Source organism: Rhamphochromis sp. 'chilingali', assembly GCF_963969265.1.
Source record: "Rhamphochromis sp. 'chilingali' genome assembly, chromosome: 1".
Classification (NCBI taxonomy): Eukaryota; Metazoa; Chordata; class Actinopteri; order Cichliformes; family Cichlidae; genus Rhamphochromis; species Rhamphochromis sp. 'chilingali'.
Genome location: NC_137929.1, coordinates 47,188,057 through 47,203,021, shown reverse-complemented (window position 1 = coordinate 47,203,021; position 14,965 = coordinate 47,188,057). Strand labels below are relative to the sequence as shown.

General features: G+C 39.1%; 1 protein-coding gene across 1 annotated transcript in view; it reads right to left on the bottom strand.

Annotated features, from left to right (window-relative positions):
• Positions 1 to 95: 95 nt before the first annotated feature.
• stk26 (serine/threonine protein kinase 26) overlaps positions 96 to 14,965 on the bottom strand; it is a 52,341-nt gene continuing 37,471 nt past the window's right edge. Inside the window, exons 2-12 of the mRNA XM_080875565.1 lie at positions 13,137 to 13,205; positions 12,802 to 12,963; positions 12,541 to 12,597; positions 12,007 to 12,115; positions 10,917 to 11,074; positions 5,910 to 6,095; positions 3,431 to 3,573; positions 3,223 to 3,328; positions 2,893 to 2,949; positions 2,547 to 2,674; positions 96 to 2,310 (exon numbers count right to left, since the gene is read on the bottom strand). Coding sequence (XP_080731691.1) covers positions 2,295 to 2,310; positions 2,547 to 2,674; positions 2,893 to 2,949; positions 3,223 to 3,328; positions 3,431 to 3,573; positions 5,910 to 6,095; positions 10,917 to 11,074; positions 12,007 to 12,115; positions 12,541 to 12,597; positions 12,802 to 12,963; positions 13,137 to 13,205 — 1,191 coding nt within the window. The 3' untranslated portion in view covers positions 96 to 2,294. The remainder of the gene's footprint in view (positions 2,311 to 2,546; positions 2,675 to 2,892; positions 2,950 to 3,222; positions 3,329 to 3,430; positions 3,574 to 5,909; positions 6,096 to 10,916; positions 11,075 to 12,006; positions 12,116 to 12,540; positions 12,598 to 12,801; positions 12,964 to 13,136; positions 13,206 to 14,965) is intronic.

Genomic DNA, 14,965 nt, shown 5'->3' with positions numbered 1-14,965 from the left:
TGTTAAAATTAATAAAGTGCAAGATTGTAAAAAATATATAATAAAGGAACTCATAATCACTGAATAAAACCCAGTGAAAGCAGTTGAATCAAACTTAAATATTTATTCATAAAACTCTAAGTCCCGCTACAAAAAATGAGTACATTGCTGTAAAATCTTACATCTTTCACTTTACATCTACCCCTCAACAAGCATTGTATCCCTTATGATATATATAAAAAAAACGAAACAAATATACAGCGACTGAATTTTATATAGTGTCTTTGGTACAAACTATCAGTAACACCTTCAACTGCAGGTCCCTTCATGCCCTTGAAAAAACCTGCGCTACTTTCCAATGTTGTCTATTAAGGAAGATATCGTAAAACTTTCTGACACAATCTGAAACTTACCAAGTTTTCCAAAATGCTACATATAATGAAGCAGCCACTGGAAGACCTTTGTGTCATAACTACATGTCAACATGTATTCTTTAATAAAAAAAAAAAAAAAAAAAAAAGATTCCTTCAATCTTACTGGGTGTGGGTTATCAAACGTAGTTACACTCACCAAATGGCAGCCATTTTCATCATTTTAACATCCTGTACCTCAGTCAAAAAGACTGGTCAGTGACTGCATGGTAACCTCCAGTTGCTAAGAATGAAGGCGTATCCTCCTAATCAGTTGGCAAGTGATAAACGTGTTTGCATTGAGTGTGTTGCACTGAAAGACTCCCGACTGCTTCAGTCACTTGCAGCTTGCCATGTTTGCCAGCAGTCTGCATGGAAGATGGCGACTTATCTGCAAACACTAACCAAACACCGAGTGGTAGTGAAACTGGAAAAAATTTGTAATGGAAACAGAGGACATGTGCCTAATGAAATGTATTGGTTTCAGTGGTAAGGCAAAACTTACAAAGGAACGTTCTTTGTTTCCAGTTGGCACCACATTTTTCAAGGTTTCATTACCACTTGGTGTAGTTGATCAGTGTAGACAATTTTTGCATCTTCCGTACAAACTACAAACAACTGTGGCAATCTGCTAGCAACCAAAGCAATTGGTAGGAGGTTTGCATTGAAGCTAGCAAGTGCAAGAACACTCCAGCAACCACTTGCCAATCAATCGGGGACTACACATTTCTTTCCCCCCTCTACTAGGTCACCGATTGGTCTCTAAGCCTCTGTGATTAAAGCCTTAACTGCTGCTAATTAGAGAAGGGCAGTAACAACAACAGCTATCTAGCTTACTGTTTAGCAAGCTACTAACTATTTGGCTAGCAAGACTAACATAACAAAATAAATCTGGACTAACAGTTGTGTGCTGCCAGTGGCTTTGTTACTAAAACTAACTAAACCAGCCTTATTCACATGGCAGCCATTTTCAGCATTTTAACTACTCATATCTTGCCAGCAACTTTGGGTAGCTACAATAACAGCTAGCCTACCAGTTAACAGGCAACTGGCTACCTAGCCAAGCTAGCCAGAGACTGGAGATAAGCTATTAAACTTGATGGGGAAATTTAAAAGTTTAGGAACATTTGGACATTAAAAAGTTCCATAAATTCACCACATTTGTACCATTTTAGAGTAGGAGGCTTTTCACCTTGAATATTCAAGAAAGTCGCTGTACAAAACAGTAAAATTGAAGGATTTACACTGCTTTAACAGAAACCACCTTGAATGAATTCTGGGATCAGGGAACTGTAACTGAAAGACATTACTGAAAAACAAAAATAAAAAACAAATGTAATATTGGCATATCATCTGTCTCAAGTGCTACTAAACAAGAATAAAGACATCTACAGACTCCAGGCAACTCATGACACAAAAACATGACACAAAAACATACCACTGCTGATGGACGAGAACCTTCTTTGGTATTACATTTCCTTCGTGAGCCATTTCTACAAAAACCTCTTAAGAAAACAAGTGACAGCAGAAAATGTAGAAAATGACTGATAACAAAAAGAACTAAGGCACATTATGGTAAAGGCAGATCAGAAATAAAAGCTATACATCAGATTTTATTTTCGTTATTGTTGTGGATTTTTTTTTTAATTAACCATAGGGAGATAAAAGGTTTTCAACCAGCAGCAGGGAATTTATATGTATATGTTTAATATAGTGTATATATTACATTGGTAGTGTGTGTGCGTGCATGTGTGTGAGTGTGTGTTGAGATGTGTGTGTGTACAGCAAGCAGATACTGCACAGCAAATCTGCCTTATTTTCATCATCCAGCAGCGTCACCGTAAAGGAAACACAGTCTCTCTCTCTTCATGTTTTTTCTTTTTCCTGGGTCGATCCATCCATCTTTCAATTTGTTGTGTATCTGAGGAGGAAGATATTTGGTTAACAAATGAAGGAGGATACAAATGTTCTGTTCTGAATAATGTAAAAGAGGGAGAAAGAAACAGGACGAAGGGCAAATAAAAGCATCATATTCTGGCATAAATAAGAGAATTAACTTCCAATAAAAGAAATTGAGTAATGAGAGAAGGTTGTCATAAATAATTGAAAGAAACAGGAACGCAACGCTGTATTTAGAAAAGGTTACACTTCTGGTACCTGGCAATGATATGCGTGACCATCTTGTCCGTGATGCCTGGACAGATATCTTCAGCTATTCGAATGTTACGTTCCAGCTCCTCGATGGCCAACCGCTGCTCAGAGTGCTCCTTGTGCTGTTGCTTCAACTACAGAAGAAGTTGAACAATAAGAATCATTTTTGAAAATCTTTTATTTTATTTTATTTTAGCTCACTTCTCTCAGGTTACCACAAAACCCTCCAACAAAAATCAGCACAAAAGCCCAAAATCAATGGCAGGATAACTACATATTCCCTGATCCCAAAAACAGTGTCTGAAACAAAAGGATGAGTGTATTGATGTTTAGGAGACTTGTGTATACCAACCTCTGTGAAGACGGGGGAGATGACTGTGGTGAGACTGGCAGATTTACTCATCTGATCCTGAACCCAAGGATGAAGAGGACAAGAAAACAAAAGACTGTGAGAATCCAAGTTATACTGACCTCCGACTTCCTCATATTGCATTAAAAAAAAAAAAAATCCAACCCAGTACTAGCAAGGTGTAACTAATAAAGTGGCTGGTCCGGCTAGATGATTGAGACTGAGGCATTACTAGCGAGACCATTATGGACCATACTTCTGATTTGACTTTAAAATACAAGTAAAAACAACTACAAGTTAAAAAACAAAGTAACACACACAGGTGGTACTAACATTTCCATTGAGGATGGTCCTGCTATCTGACTTGTCCTGCTTCTTCTTACGGACAGTGGTGAAGGACCACTCTGGAGACTCGTTGTTTTCCTTATTACTAGATTCACTTAAAGAAAAAATGAACACATTTAAATGCACAGATAGATGTCGATCCTCTCTGCTCACACACACCTGAAGACGAAGTTCCAGCTAAATCAAGAGACAATACCTGTCAGAGTCGTCTGAACTGTTGTCACTGTGGTCCTCCTCCTTCCACCTCCTGTACCTGTCAATCAGCTCGCTGAGATAGGACGTCTTCTTGCAGTGTTTGACGATGAACTTGTGTTTGAGCAGCTCCTTGGCTGTGGGACGCTGCAGGACAAGAAAACTGATTGTAATTTTTTTAATTTTTTTTTTTTTTGAAAAGAGATAAAAAACAAAAAACAAAAAAAACAGGTCATGATGTTATTAGTCTATAGATTTAAGATGAAAAGTTAAAAAAGCTTCAGCTTTCCTGGAGGAGATGGAGAAAAAGAATATCAGAAAGATGGGCTGAAAACAGAAGTGACCAGCAGGGGGCAGCAGGATCCAACGTAAATCACACACACAGAGAACAGGGAAGCTGTCCTGAAATATTCAAACCACCCTAACTGTAGGAAATGAAGCCATCTGCGCCAAGCTCACAAAATACTAAAGGGGGAGTTTACAAGGATGGCGGCCCAGCAGGTAAAGCCACCAATCAGAAGCCTAAGTTGCCCTTGATGACCAATAGAGTTTGTGTGTGGGTGATTGTTAGATATTACGGGCTGCATGAATGGGACTTTTAGCAGAAAGCACTCTGTGTGCTCAATCAGAGTAAAAACGCACAATAGAAGTCCCAGTCCATGCTACCATTTCCCAACACTGACACAGCTTATGAATAATCTGGGGTCAATAAAGCCACATATGTGGTAGCGCGTCTCTCCGTACAGCAGGAAATGCTAACATTTATGACTGATATAACATTAGTACAAATGTAAACTAACTTCCTTAGTTATTCATATTACTAGCTAATGTAAACACAGTCTAAGACGTGTATGCCGACAGCCTCGTCACTGCCAGGAAATTGAACTCGTAAGCTTTGCTAGTAAGTATACAAAACACTGTAAATAGTGCCTAAGTATTGACACCAGCGCCACTTATCCAAGTGCTTCCCACACCCCGGTGGGCCCAGCTGGGAAGCAGATGGTGTTGACTCAGGCTACATTAACTCAGCCCCAGGTTCACCTTATATTGGCCAGATGTCAGGTGTGTGGCGATACCTGGACCACGTTGAGCTAACACAACTTCTAGGTCCATAAATGAGCTGTAAACGCCAAACGTAGCCCAGGTTTGACACCTGGAAGCGACTGCCATCTGGAACTTGTTACAATCTAACAATTTTCTTAGCTGTATGTGGTCACCAGTGTAACAAATACCAAGTAGCAAATTAGTTTTGTAGTTCAACCTACTGGTTATTAAGTTAATTTTTCAAATAACCAATCTGCTTCTGTTACAGTGTTTCTGGATGCTGCTCATAATGTTATTCAGTTTCTCAGACTTCTTTCTAGCTGAACAGTGACAAACGCACGTGCCAGAGGCAAGATTAGGGGAAAAATTAGTCGAGGTATTGCAATAAAAAAAAAAAAAAACAGTGGACTTTTTGAAAGCAGGTGACTCATAATGTGTCATTGTCTCATAGACATCCAGAGTCTTTCGGTGACTCACAAACTAACAGATAGTAAAACTAAGGATGTTTTCCTTTGCATTTTTATTTTAGCTTAGTTCTCTAGGAAGTTCAAAAAATTGTTTCACTTAGTTTTCATTTTTTTCAAAAGTTAATTTTTTTTATTTTATTTGAGTCAACTAAACTGTATGTTCCACAATGAGTTTTAGTTTTAGCTAGCTATAATAACATCGCATCTTTTACACTGTCAGCTAGTAAGGAGCTCCATCAGCCAGCTACATACAGACCGAGTGGGCTAAATTAAGGGAAATCAAAGCTAGTTTCTCGTGATGTGGTGAAAGAAATGCTGCAAATATCAAAACGCTAAGCAGTGAGTTAAACTCAGTACATTTAGAGGTAAATGTACAGAAGGCTACATGAACTCTGGGTTTACAACAAAACATACAAGGCAGCTTATTTTGGGTAATTGAAACCCCCCCCCCCCCCAAAAAAAAAAAAAACGACCTCAGAAAGTTACCAAGACTGTTGGTCACGTAAATGCAACTGCTCTAGCTCTTTCCCCATAAAAACAAGATCTGATGACCTCTCCTGTACACTCAATGGCATTTGATGCCTCAGTATATATCAATAAAGACACGGTTTGACAACCATTGGGATCGTTTCTGGGTTTTTCCGAAGTCCAGAGACCACCCTCACTAACTTGTGATGCACACAAAGTTATTTTGTTCGACAAGCAGGAGCGAAATGTGACAGAAATTACTTAGTTCAGAAAAGAGAAATATGGATTACTCCAAGTAGGAATTAAAGGGATAAAGTGCTAAAGTAAAACCAGAAATGTCACAGAAATGCAGAGAGAAAATTTTAAGCACTTTCCACCAGTGTTAAAATAACATAGATTTTTAATGTGAATAGAACTCAAAGGATATGGCAGCTAAATACTTTTAAATTACAAAACCCCCAAAGGTTTATTGCATTAAATGTGTGTGTCAGCTGTGAGTCTTACAAAAGAAGGGTCCTTGTTGAGGCAAGCTTCTGTGAACTCTTTGAAGCTTTTGGAGAAATCACCAGTCAGTGTTGGAGGAGGGGATTTGGGGATGTGGAAGAGCACTCGCATTGGATGCATGTCGGAGTTCGGCGGTTCCCCCTTGGCGAGCTCGATGGCCGTGATGCCCAGCGACCAAATATCCGCCTGGGAGGGGCAAACAATAAACACATTTACATGTTATTGACAGTGATCAAAGCTTTAAACAGACTTTTTGCATGTTTATAGGTGGATTATGGCTATGTAAAGCAGACATACTCATACCCAGACAACACAGGGGATTTTGTATTCTTAACAACAAACTGACAGAGACACATGAAGGAATATGATTTTTTTTTTTAACCTTATAAATGACTTTAAACATTCATGTGATTGGGTAAAGATTATTTTAGCACAACTTTGATACAGGAATACAGGCTGTGCAGCTATTAATACATAAAGGCAGAAACACGCCAACATGCTGAGTCAGGCTGACTTTCTGTTTGCATGGTGGCTGTGACACCCACTAAACATATGTCAAGCTGGTAAGGAGGAACACACTCACACACACACAAACCTGTATTTATATCCTTGTGGGGACATCTCATTGACATAATGCTTTCCCTAGCTGCTTACCCTAACCATCAAAAATGAATGCTTAACCCTGACCCTTACCCTAAACCTAACCACAACTTAATTTTCAACCTGACACTAAAACCACATTTTGAGTCTCAAAAATGCCTTCAAACTTGTGGGGACCCTGATTTTGGTCCCCACAAGGGCTGTTTGTCCCCACAAGTATAGTAAACTACCAATTTTTGGTCCCCATGAAGATGTTAATACCTGTCCACACACACACACATACACACACACACACACACACACAGCCGTTACTCATGCATGAACGATTGAATATCCCATCTTCTCAACTTGCTCTAACAATCATGTGGCAGACCAGACAAGAAGCAGACATTGTCTTATATATGCACACACAGTCACACAGACTTCAGCTGTAGCAGTGCTGTTCAGGGTCACATTACTACAGGATGCTCAGTCACTATTTGACTGTTAACTCTGCCAGCTCCATTACAGTCACACTGACCATATGGCAGCATGTGGTAGGAATACACACACACACACACCCACCCACCCACCCCGATGGACACCAAATGGTATAAAACAAGTTAATTCTCAATAAATACCTACAAAAATGAGAAAACTACTCATCTAGAGATTATTCATGATAAGGTTTTATTAGATTTCTTCCATGTAAAGAGGAAAAAGACCAAATTTGTGCCTGAGTCTGGGTCCCGTAAGTTGCACTCAAAAAAAAAAACGAATAAAACTCCAGCAAATAGAAAAATGCTGCAAAAGCACTAAAAATACAGAGAAAGTAGAATAAAATTTTATTCATATTGGCGCAAACCAGGAACAGCAATGTGCCGTGACAGATTTGGCGTGAGGGAAGAAAGACAGGGCAAAAACAGAAAGGTTCCTGGGGACACAATATCGTGACGGACCACTGGCAGAAGAAACAAAAACCAAAACATGTAAAGGACTGCACTGAGGCACGCTTAAAAGAAGCACAGATTTCATCATTGTTGTGAGAGGAAAACAAGACGAGGTAACGTGTGTTTTAATCAGTGATTCATATAACACTGTATATTCATGTTAGCCATTTACTGCTAGCTTGTCACTTCATCAGGTCGAACATTGCATTATTGTTTCCCCAATAACACGTCTGCTTTGTTTCATCATTTATGTATTTATTTATTTTTTAGCTTTTGCAGTGTTTTCTTTTCTCTAATGTGATTTCATAAATTCTGTGATATGTAGAAGGATTTAACAAAAATTTGTTCTGTGCCTGGAAAGGTTTTTTCTTTACGTAGAAGAATAAACAAAAACTATCCAGGTGAGTGTATGCACAACTCTCAACTGTAGCTCAACACAACATAAAGTGTAGGAGGCACCACCTTTTTGAACTATTACCCTAGCTGGAGGCAGACCACTATTATTTAAAAAATAGATAAAAAGAAAAAAAAAAAAAAAAAAAAAAAAGGCAATCCAAGCCTCTTCCACCTCTAATACAACCAGTGATGCAGAGCAGCTGATCTGTGCATCAGATGAACCCTTACACTTATCTACAGTTCGATCTAGCTGAGGTTCCCCCCACTTCCTGTCTGCTTTTTTTTTTTACTTGTATGGACTAAACCCCACAGGAAACTGTGGTGTTAGTGGCAAACAGTAGGGCAGAGTTAAAGAAACATATTCAACTTGTAAAAACATTTACATTTCTCAGTCATGTCACTGTCCTGAATCAGCCTCTGGCAGGCTTTACACTGCTCTCACGCTAATGGCTGTTCAGGCCAGTCACTGAAAAACAGGGCAAGACTTCTTAGAAATATAACTGAATTATGGGTTATGAGTGGCTGTAACATCAACTAACAAGATTATTTTGAGAAAGTTGAAAATACTGCTGGTTGACAGAGGAAGTGCTTCTGTAAATGGTGCGGAGATTCAAATACCTCTGGTCAAAGTCACATGGTTAATGTATTAATAGGACAACTGACAGTCTGTGACCGAGACTGATATGAGATTAGGCAACACACACACACACACACAGCAAAGTACAATGGCTGTCTTCTGTTTGCAGGCTTGTTCTAACTTCTCAGGTTACATTTACGTAACCGTTGGCAAAGTCTCCAAACCGCCTTCGGTATTTCAACAAGTTGCACTTTGTCTTCCTTCCCTTTAAAGAGGATTTTAAAAACAAAAAAACAAAACAGTACAGACTCAAACATTCATTCATACTTGAACCTGTTTTTGTTTTTCACAAACTACATGATTATTCCTTTAAAACTTAAAAAAAAACCCTTTAAATCAGGGGTCCCTAATCTCAGTCCACAAGGGCCGGTGTCCTGCAGGTTTCAGATGTGTCCTTGATCCATCACAGCTGATGTAAATGGATAAATTACCTTCCCAACAAGTCTTGAAGTTCTCCAGAGGCCTGGTAATGAACTAATCATGTGATTCAGGTGTGTTGATCCAGGGTGATCTAAAACCTGCAGGGACACCGGCCCTCGTGGACTGAGATTGGGGACCCCTGCTTTAAATGATGGTCTCCTGCAGATATTTGAGCAATTAAACTGTGCCAGAGAGATAATGAACGAGTCCAGCTTAAATGAGTTTTTGGTCACATTTCTAGATCATTTATAGACCTTTTTTGTTACCTGATCCCTCTAAGGCCAAAATACACAATATAAATCACAAAGGCACATGAAGACAGTGTTACATATACGCACAAAGACACATGAACCAAACCACATCAAGAGGTCAAGTGAAAACACCCTAATGGATCTGCCTTATTTCCAAAGAACACACTTATAAAACAAGCAGACAGAAAGCAGCTCCGCCTCTTTATACAAATTTCATCAGTTTTGTTTGCTCTGTGACTTGCATCAAAACCTGCGTGTTTGATGCCAGCAGGTGCAAGGTGCATTTCTAACTCCATTCACTGCTGAAGTCATTGTTTTGATACACAAACAAAGGACACGGTGAGGGAATCCCTTCTAAACTGGGGACCAAGTGGACGATCATCATCATCATCCTCATCAAATAAAAGCTAAAATCGCCACGATGGCAGCAGCGTCTCTATTGGATGCAAATAAACCCTAGAGGACTGTGGAAATAATGCAAAGTGGGCCACAACAACAAATCCACATGTGTTGGGTTGCTACAGCAACACGCAAACAGAGTAGGAGGAAAATCACAAAGCGGGATAGTCTATTGTTTTTATTTTTTAAGACCTGGTGGACTTTTAAAGGGTGAGAAAATGCCTGTCTTGGTATAAGGATAGGTGCTGTTTGAATTAACTAGGAAAATTTGCACTAATCTAAAAGATGGTTCTTTCAAAATAAGTCTCAAACACTGATTAGAAGTTTTCTGTTAAAGGCTGTTATGTGACTACCGACTACCAATGCAGCATCACAATCAGGCCTTTAGCTAGAAATGCATGCTAACATGCTAACAAGCACAGGTTTCTCCATTCCTTAGCATTTGTATTTTTGACTATGAGAAGCTATTAGCTTAACATAAGAATAGTTTTATACTTTATTTTGTTGTGAACCTTGCCCAAAGTCATTAAACTTATGAGAAAATAATTTTCTCTCAAGTTTAACAAATTTATTAGACAACCACCCAATATTAGGATAATGCCTAACTTAACAGTATAGCTAATACACCAGTATGTGCAAGCTCTTAATTTGATTAGTTTTCTTAATTTTAGCGTATATTTTTTGGAAAAACACACCCAAAAACTATATGCAAAAAGCAACAACAACAAAATAAAGTCTAAAAATAAATGTGAAAATATGCTTTGCCTACTGTCCTTTTGTGCAAATAAGACATATATAGAAAGGTATGTCTGTCGTGCCTTGCATACTTATGGCACCTCAGACATAATTGGATAATTACAGTTTCCAAGAGGAGCTGAGTGGATGTGAAGAAGGGCAGCACAATAGAAAGTATTTTGTTTGTTTTACATTTAACTCTTTCGTGTTATGCCTCCAGGTCCAGTGCAGACGCAGTTTGTACAACTGCAACTATGTTAATGACATTTAATTCTGATCAAATTTGGCAGTTTTCTTTTGTTTTCAAGCACATGCTCAGCAGAGTCGTCAAGCTCATTGTTACATGGCTGTTGTTGACTTTAAGTTAGAGTTTCATTGTTAGATGGAAGTGGAAGTACAAGCTTCAGGTTTTGATGGACATTTTCAAAAGTTCACGCTGTCCGGGTGATGTAAACAAGCAGAACTGTTGTATAAGACACTTCCTCTAAATGTCTCTTATTTGTACAGCCAGAGTTTGCTCATTTTGAATGAATATGAGGTGGTTCTGCATTCTGAAATTCCCACAACTACCTTCTAGTTATAAGCTAAAGATTATGAATGGCCTTTATGAAATCTGCAACGGTATAAACAGGTGTCTTACCTTGGAGTCGTAGGCGGACTGCTGGATGACCTCAGGAGCCATCCAGAACGGCGTTCCCACAAAGGTTTCCCTCTTGATCTGCGTGTCTGTCAGCTGACCTGCCACTCCGAAGTCCGCCAGCTTCACCTGACCCTGCTCCGACAGCAGGACGTTGGCAGCTGCAGAGAAGCAAATAATTTAACCTTTCTGCAACATCATCGGACTGAGTAACATCATCAACTAATGGTAGTTATTTTGTGCAATAAATGTAATTCTGATTCTAATGCTGTCAAATTAAGTATAAAAATCGCAAAAGAATTCCAGATTTCCACTAAAGCGGCTGTCCTTCATCTCTGAACCCCTACAGCTAAGATGTTGAGTACAAAGTTAGCACATATTAAAGAATAAGTATCAAGTAAGTATCAATTTCACGGGTTTGAAAATTTTTTTTCCCATTTCCTCCTTCTGACGACTTCCCCTATACTCTTAAAGATGACTTTTGACACATCAGGATATATCAATAAAGACGTAGTTTGACAAACATTAGAATCGTTTTCTGCGCTTTTCCAAGAATATCTGCACAGGCAGAGATCACCCTCACTAACTTCTGATGCACGCCCAGTCATTTTGTTCCATAAGTAGGCTGAAATATGATTTAAACACATCAGGGTGAATCAAACTACTCAGACCTCATGTTAAACCTGCTCTCAGGCCTGTGTGGGTGGATCAACATCCTGAGAGCTGTTTCACAGTTGGTAATGAGAACATGTTGAAGTTCTTCATTGTTTCTATGACAGTGTTTACTTCAATACCCAGCTCAGTAACGCTCGAGTGTCACAGCCTCGCAGAATATGAAAATCTTTTGTCAAATGTGAGAAAATCAAGTAGTGATCAGCGATCAAGAAAGCTTTCTGCATGGATCCTGCGACATAAATTAAATGGACGGGCTTCCAATGAAAGAGGTCGTCAATTGTGGGAAGTTTCGTTTCCCCTAAGGCACCAACACCTGCACCGATTCTCAGATTCTGAATCTTACTTTCATTTAAATGATATAATATTTGAATCGGTGTTAGAGGTCCGGGCGCTACAGTCTAACCAGCACCTGCCGCACCTTTGATGTCTCTGTGGATCTTCTTCTCAGAGTGCAGGTAGTCGAGCCCTTTCAGGATCTCCTTCAGCATGGTGGCAATCTGAAACTCATCAAACGGACCTGCCCGCAGCTGCACACACACACACACGCAGAGTGATGACACGGGTATAAAATACACTGTGATATGCCGGAGGCTCACAAACACACCCTATTCCAGTTTCAATCAAGACAAGTCCCAACACAGAAAATTAGACAATCAAATGTTAATGAATCAGATTTTCTCATTTTAAACAGAGTTTTAAAAACTTTGTTTTTTATTTTGATTTAAAAGAATTAAAGTTTAATTTCTCTGTATTTATGTGCAAAGAGATGTTTATACTCATAAGTGAGAATTCTCCAAAACAGGGAGGATGAAACTAAAGGATAGGAGATTAAACGCTTTCTACATCTATTAGCGAGACCTCACAAACATTGGCTCTAGTCATTACTTGATATTATTTCACTTACTAGGTTTCATGGACAATAAATCCTCTACAAATGGACATAAAGACTCACCAAGTCGAGTGCTGAGCCCCCTCCAAGATACTCCATGATGATCCACAATTTACTTCCCTGAAAGACAGAATTACAAATAAACTTCCAACAATGTGCCTATAAAAATGACTCAACTACAATATACTGGGAATAAAAAAAAAATCCTTAGTTCGCAGTAGGTGAAAAATTTTCCGTGGGAAAATAACACTCCCCACTCCTGTGGAATTCCTTTTAAACCTGACTTAGATCGGCTTCCGGGCTGAATGAAAATATCCGCCTTACCTTCAGGTAGGAGCCGTAGTACTTGGTGATGTACGGACTGTCGCACTGACTGAGCACCGTGATCTCCTGCTGGATGTCCTCGATTTCATCCTCTGCCTCCTCCAGATCGATCGTTTTGATGGCGACGACGCTCTGAGTGCGATTATCGATTCCTTTGAAGACCTGCAGGAGGGAACGGGAGGCAGAGAAGTGAAAAAACATGGATGTAAGAAAACAAAAGAGGATCACCAGGAGAGGAAGAAGAGAAAGAGAGAGGTGAGAAAGAATAAAAATGAGGGGGATAAAGGAAGTGAATGTAGGAGAGAAGATGACAAAAAATAATAAATTACACCCACCTCTCCAAAAGATCCTTTTCCAATGCGATCCAATTTAGTGAACAGCTCCTCTGGATCGAGCTGAGTACTCTGAGGAGACGACGAACAAAGAGTTAACAGCTCCATAATAATAATAATAAAAATAATAAACTATTAGCAAAACTACAGGTCTCAAACAAATTAAGATAAATGCACCACACGGGCTGAAACACAAACAGACTCATGCTGCTCATTTGCAAATAGATTAAAAACACATTTCTATCATTTATAATATCCAGAAGCAGATATCCAAGTCATTTGCATGCTTGGAATATCGGACAGACATCATGACGTGGAATGGCCAGTCTGGTTAAGACAAACGTCTCTCTTATTATTAAATAAGCTGTAGCTTGAAATTGAATGTATTTTTACAATTCCAACAACAGCAACAGAAAACCAGATTTCTGTTACTGAAGCTCAGCAGCGCTGTGACATTTGACGTCAAATTGATCCAAAAACATCTGCACATCCTGCGTGTTTATTACACATTTGAATATTATATAACTTCCAGTAAAACTGTTGGCTCATGAGTGTTAATGCATCGACACACTGAGCCTATTCAGGCGCGCCACCAGGTGTAACAATCATGTGTAAACTGATCAGGAATTACTAGTAAATAATTAACTCTTATTTTGAAAGTTCAGGCAGTTCTATCGCTCCTTCCTTAGTTTAGGGACTTATCCTCTTAACTTCACATTCAACCTGTGCTTTACACTGTGCTTCTTCCCAAGGTGCATCACCACGGTAACTTGAGCTGCAGATGAAACCTCCTCCAGAGCAGGTCACGTGTGAGCTCAACAGGTATGCGTCTATTCCAAGAAAGGCCTGTGGATCTCAGCGCTCAGTTGCCAGGAGGGTTTCAAGAGTGTCTAAAGTTTTTGTCTGTCTCTGATGAGCATCATTAAGAAGTATAGCTTCATACGAGGATCCTTTTTTTTCCTGTTGGCTGCAAGCTAGTTAAAACAAAAAAACAAAAACCAAGAACCTAAATATGGTAATATGATTGTAAAACAGGGAACCTATTTGTACCAGGTGACCTTACAGACTATTGTTCTTCATTTGCCATCGCAGCTGGAAAGAACAGGCCTAAAACTCTGTTAAGCATGTCAATAAACAGCCAGTTAATGTAATGGATTATCACCTGTTAGATCCTCCCTTGTTTGCTCTATAAATCTAACTTCTAAGAAAGACCTGGTCAAGGTAGCATCCACACCCTAGCTGTAGCATAAAACATTACAGGCCTTTCAATAAAAACATCCACCAGCCTCCTTCATTGCATACCTGATGATGCTTTAGATGCAGGGATGTTTAAAAGTTCAGGTGTGTGTTAATTATTCCTTGTCAAAGGTGCATAACACACACCAGAACCTTCAGCACATCAAAAAGCAACCATCAGAGCATCACAGTTGGTGCCTACTGGGTACGAAGACAAACTGGGAGTAGGGCAGGGCAATATTGCAAAATATTTATCACCATATATATTTGATAATTTGCGATAACGATATAACTGACAATATAATTGACACAAGACAAAATACTTTACAACTCCACAACTTTATTAGTGCAAAAAAACCAGCATCAATTTATTTCCACTTAAACAAGCAGCTGTTTCTTTATAATTGCATTAAAGCGATATAAAAACTTTACAGTGCAAATTCCTTGCTGACAGTTTAACCAAAAGGCATTTCCATTGGAAATGGGCCGATATATCCCGAGCATAACCATGTATGATATCCACACAATATAAAAAGAGGTGCTTTGCAACATGAAACTGCAGTGTGCCAAATAAATAAGTCAAATACGTATTTTTT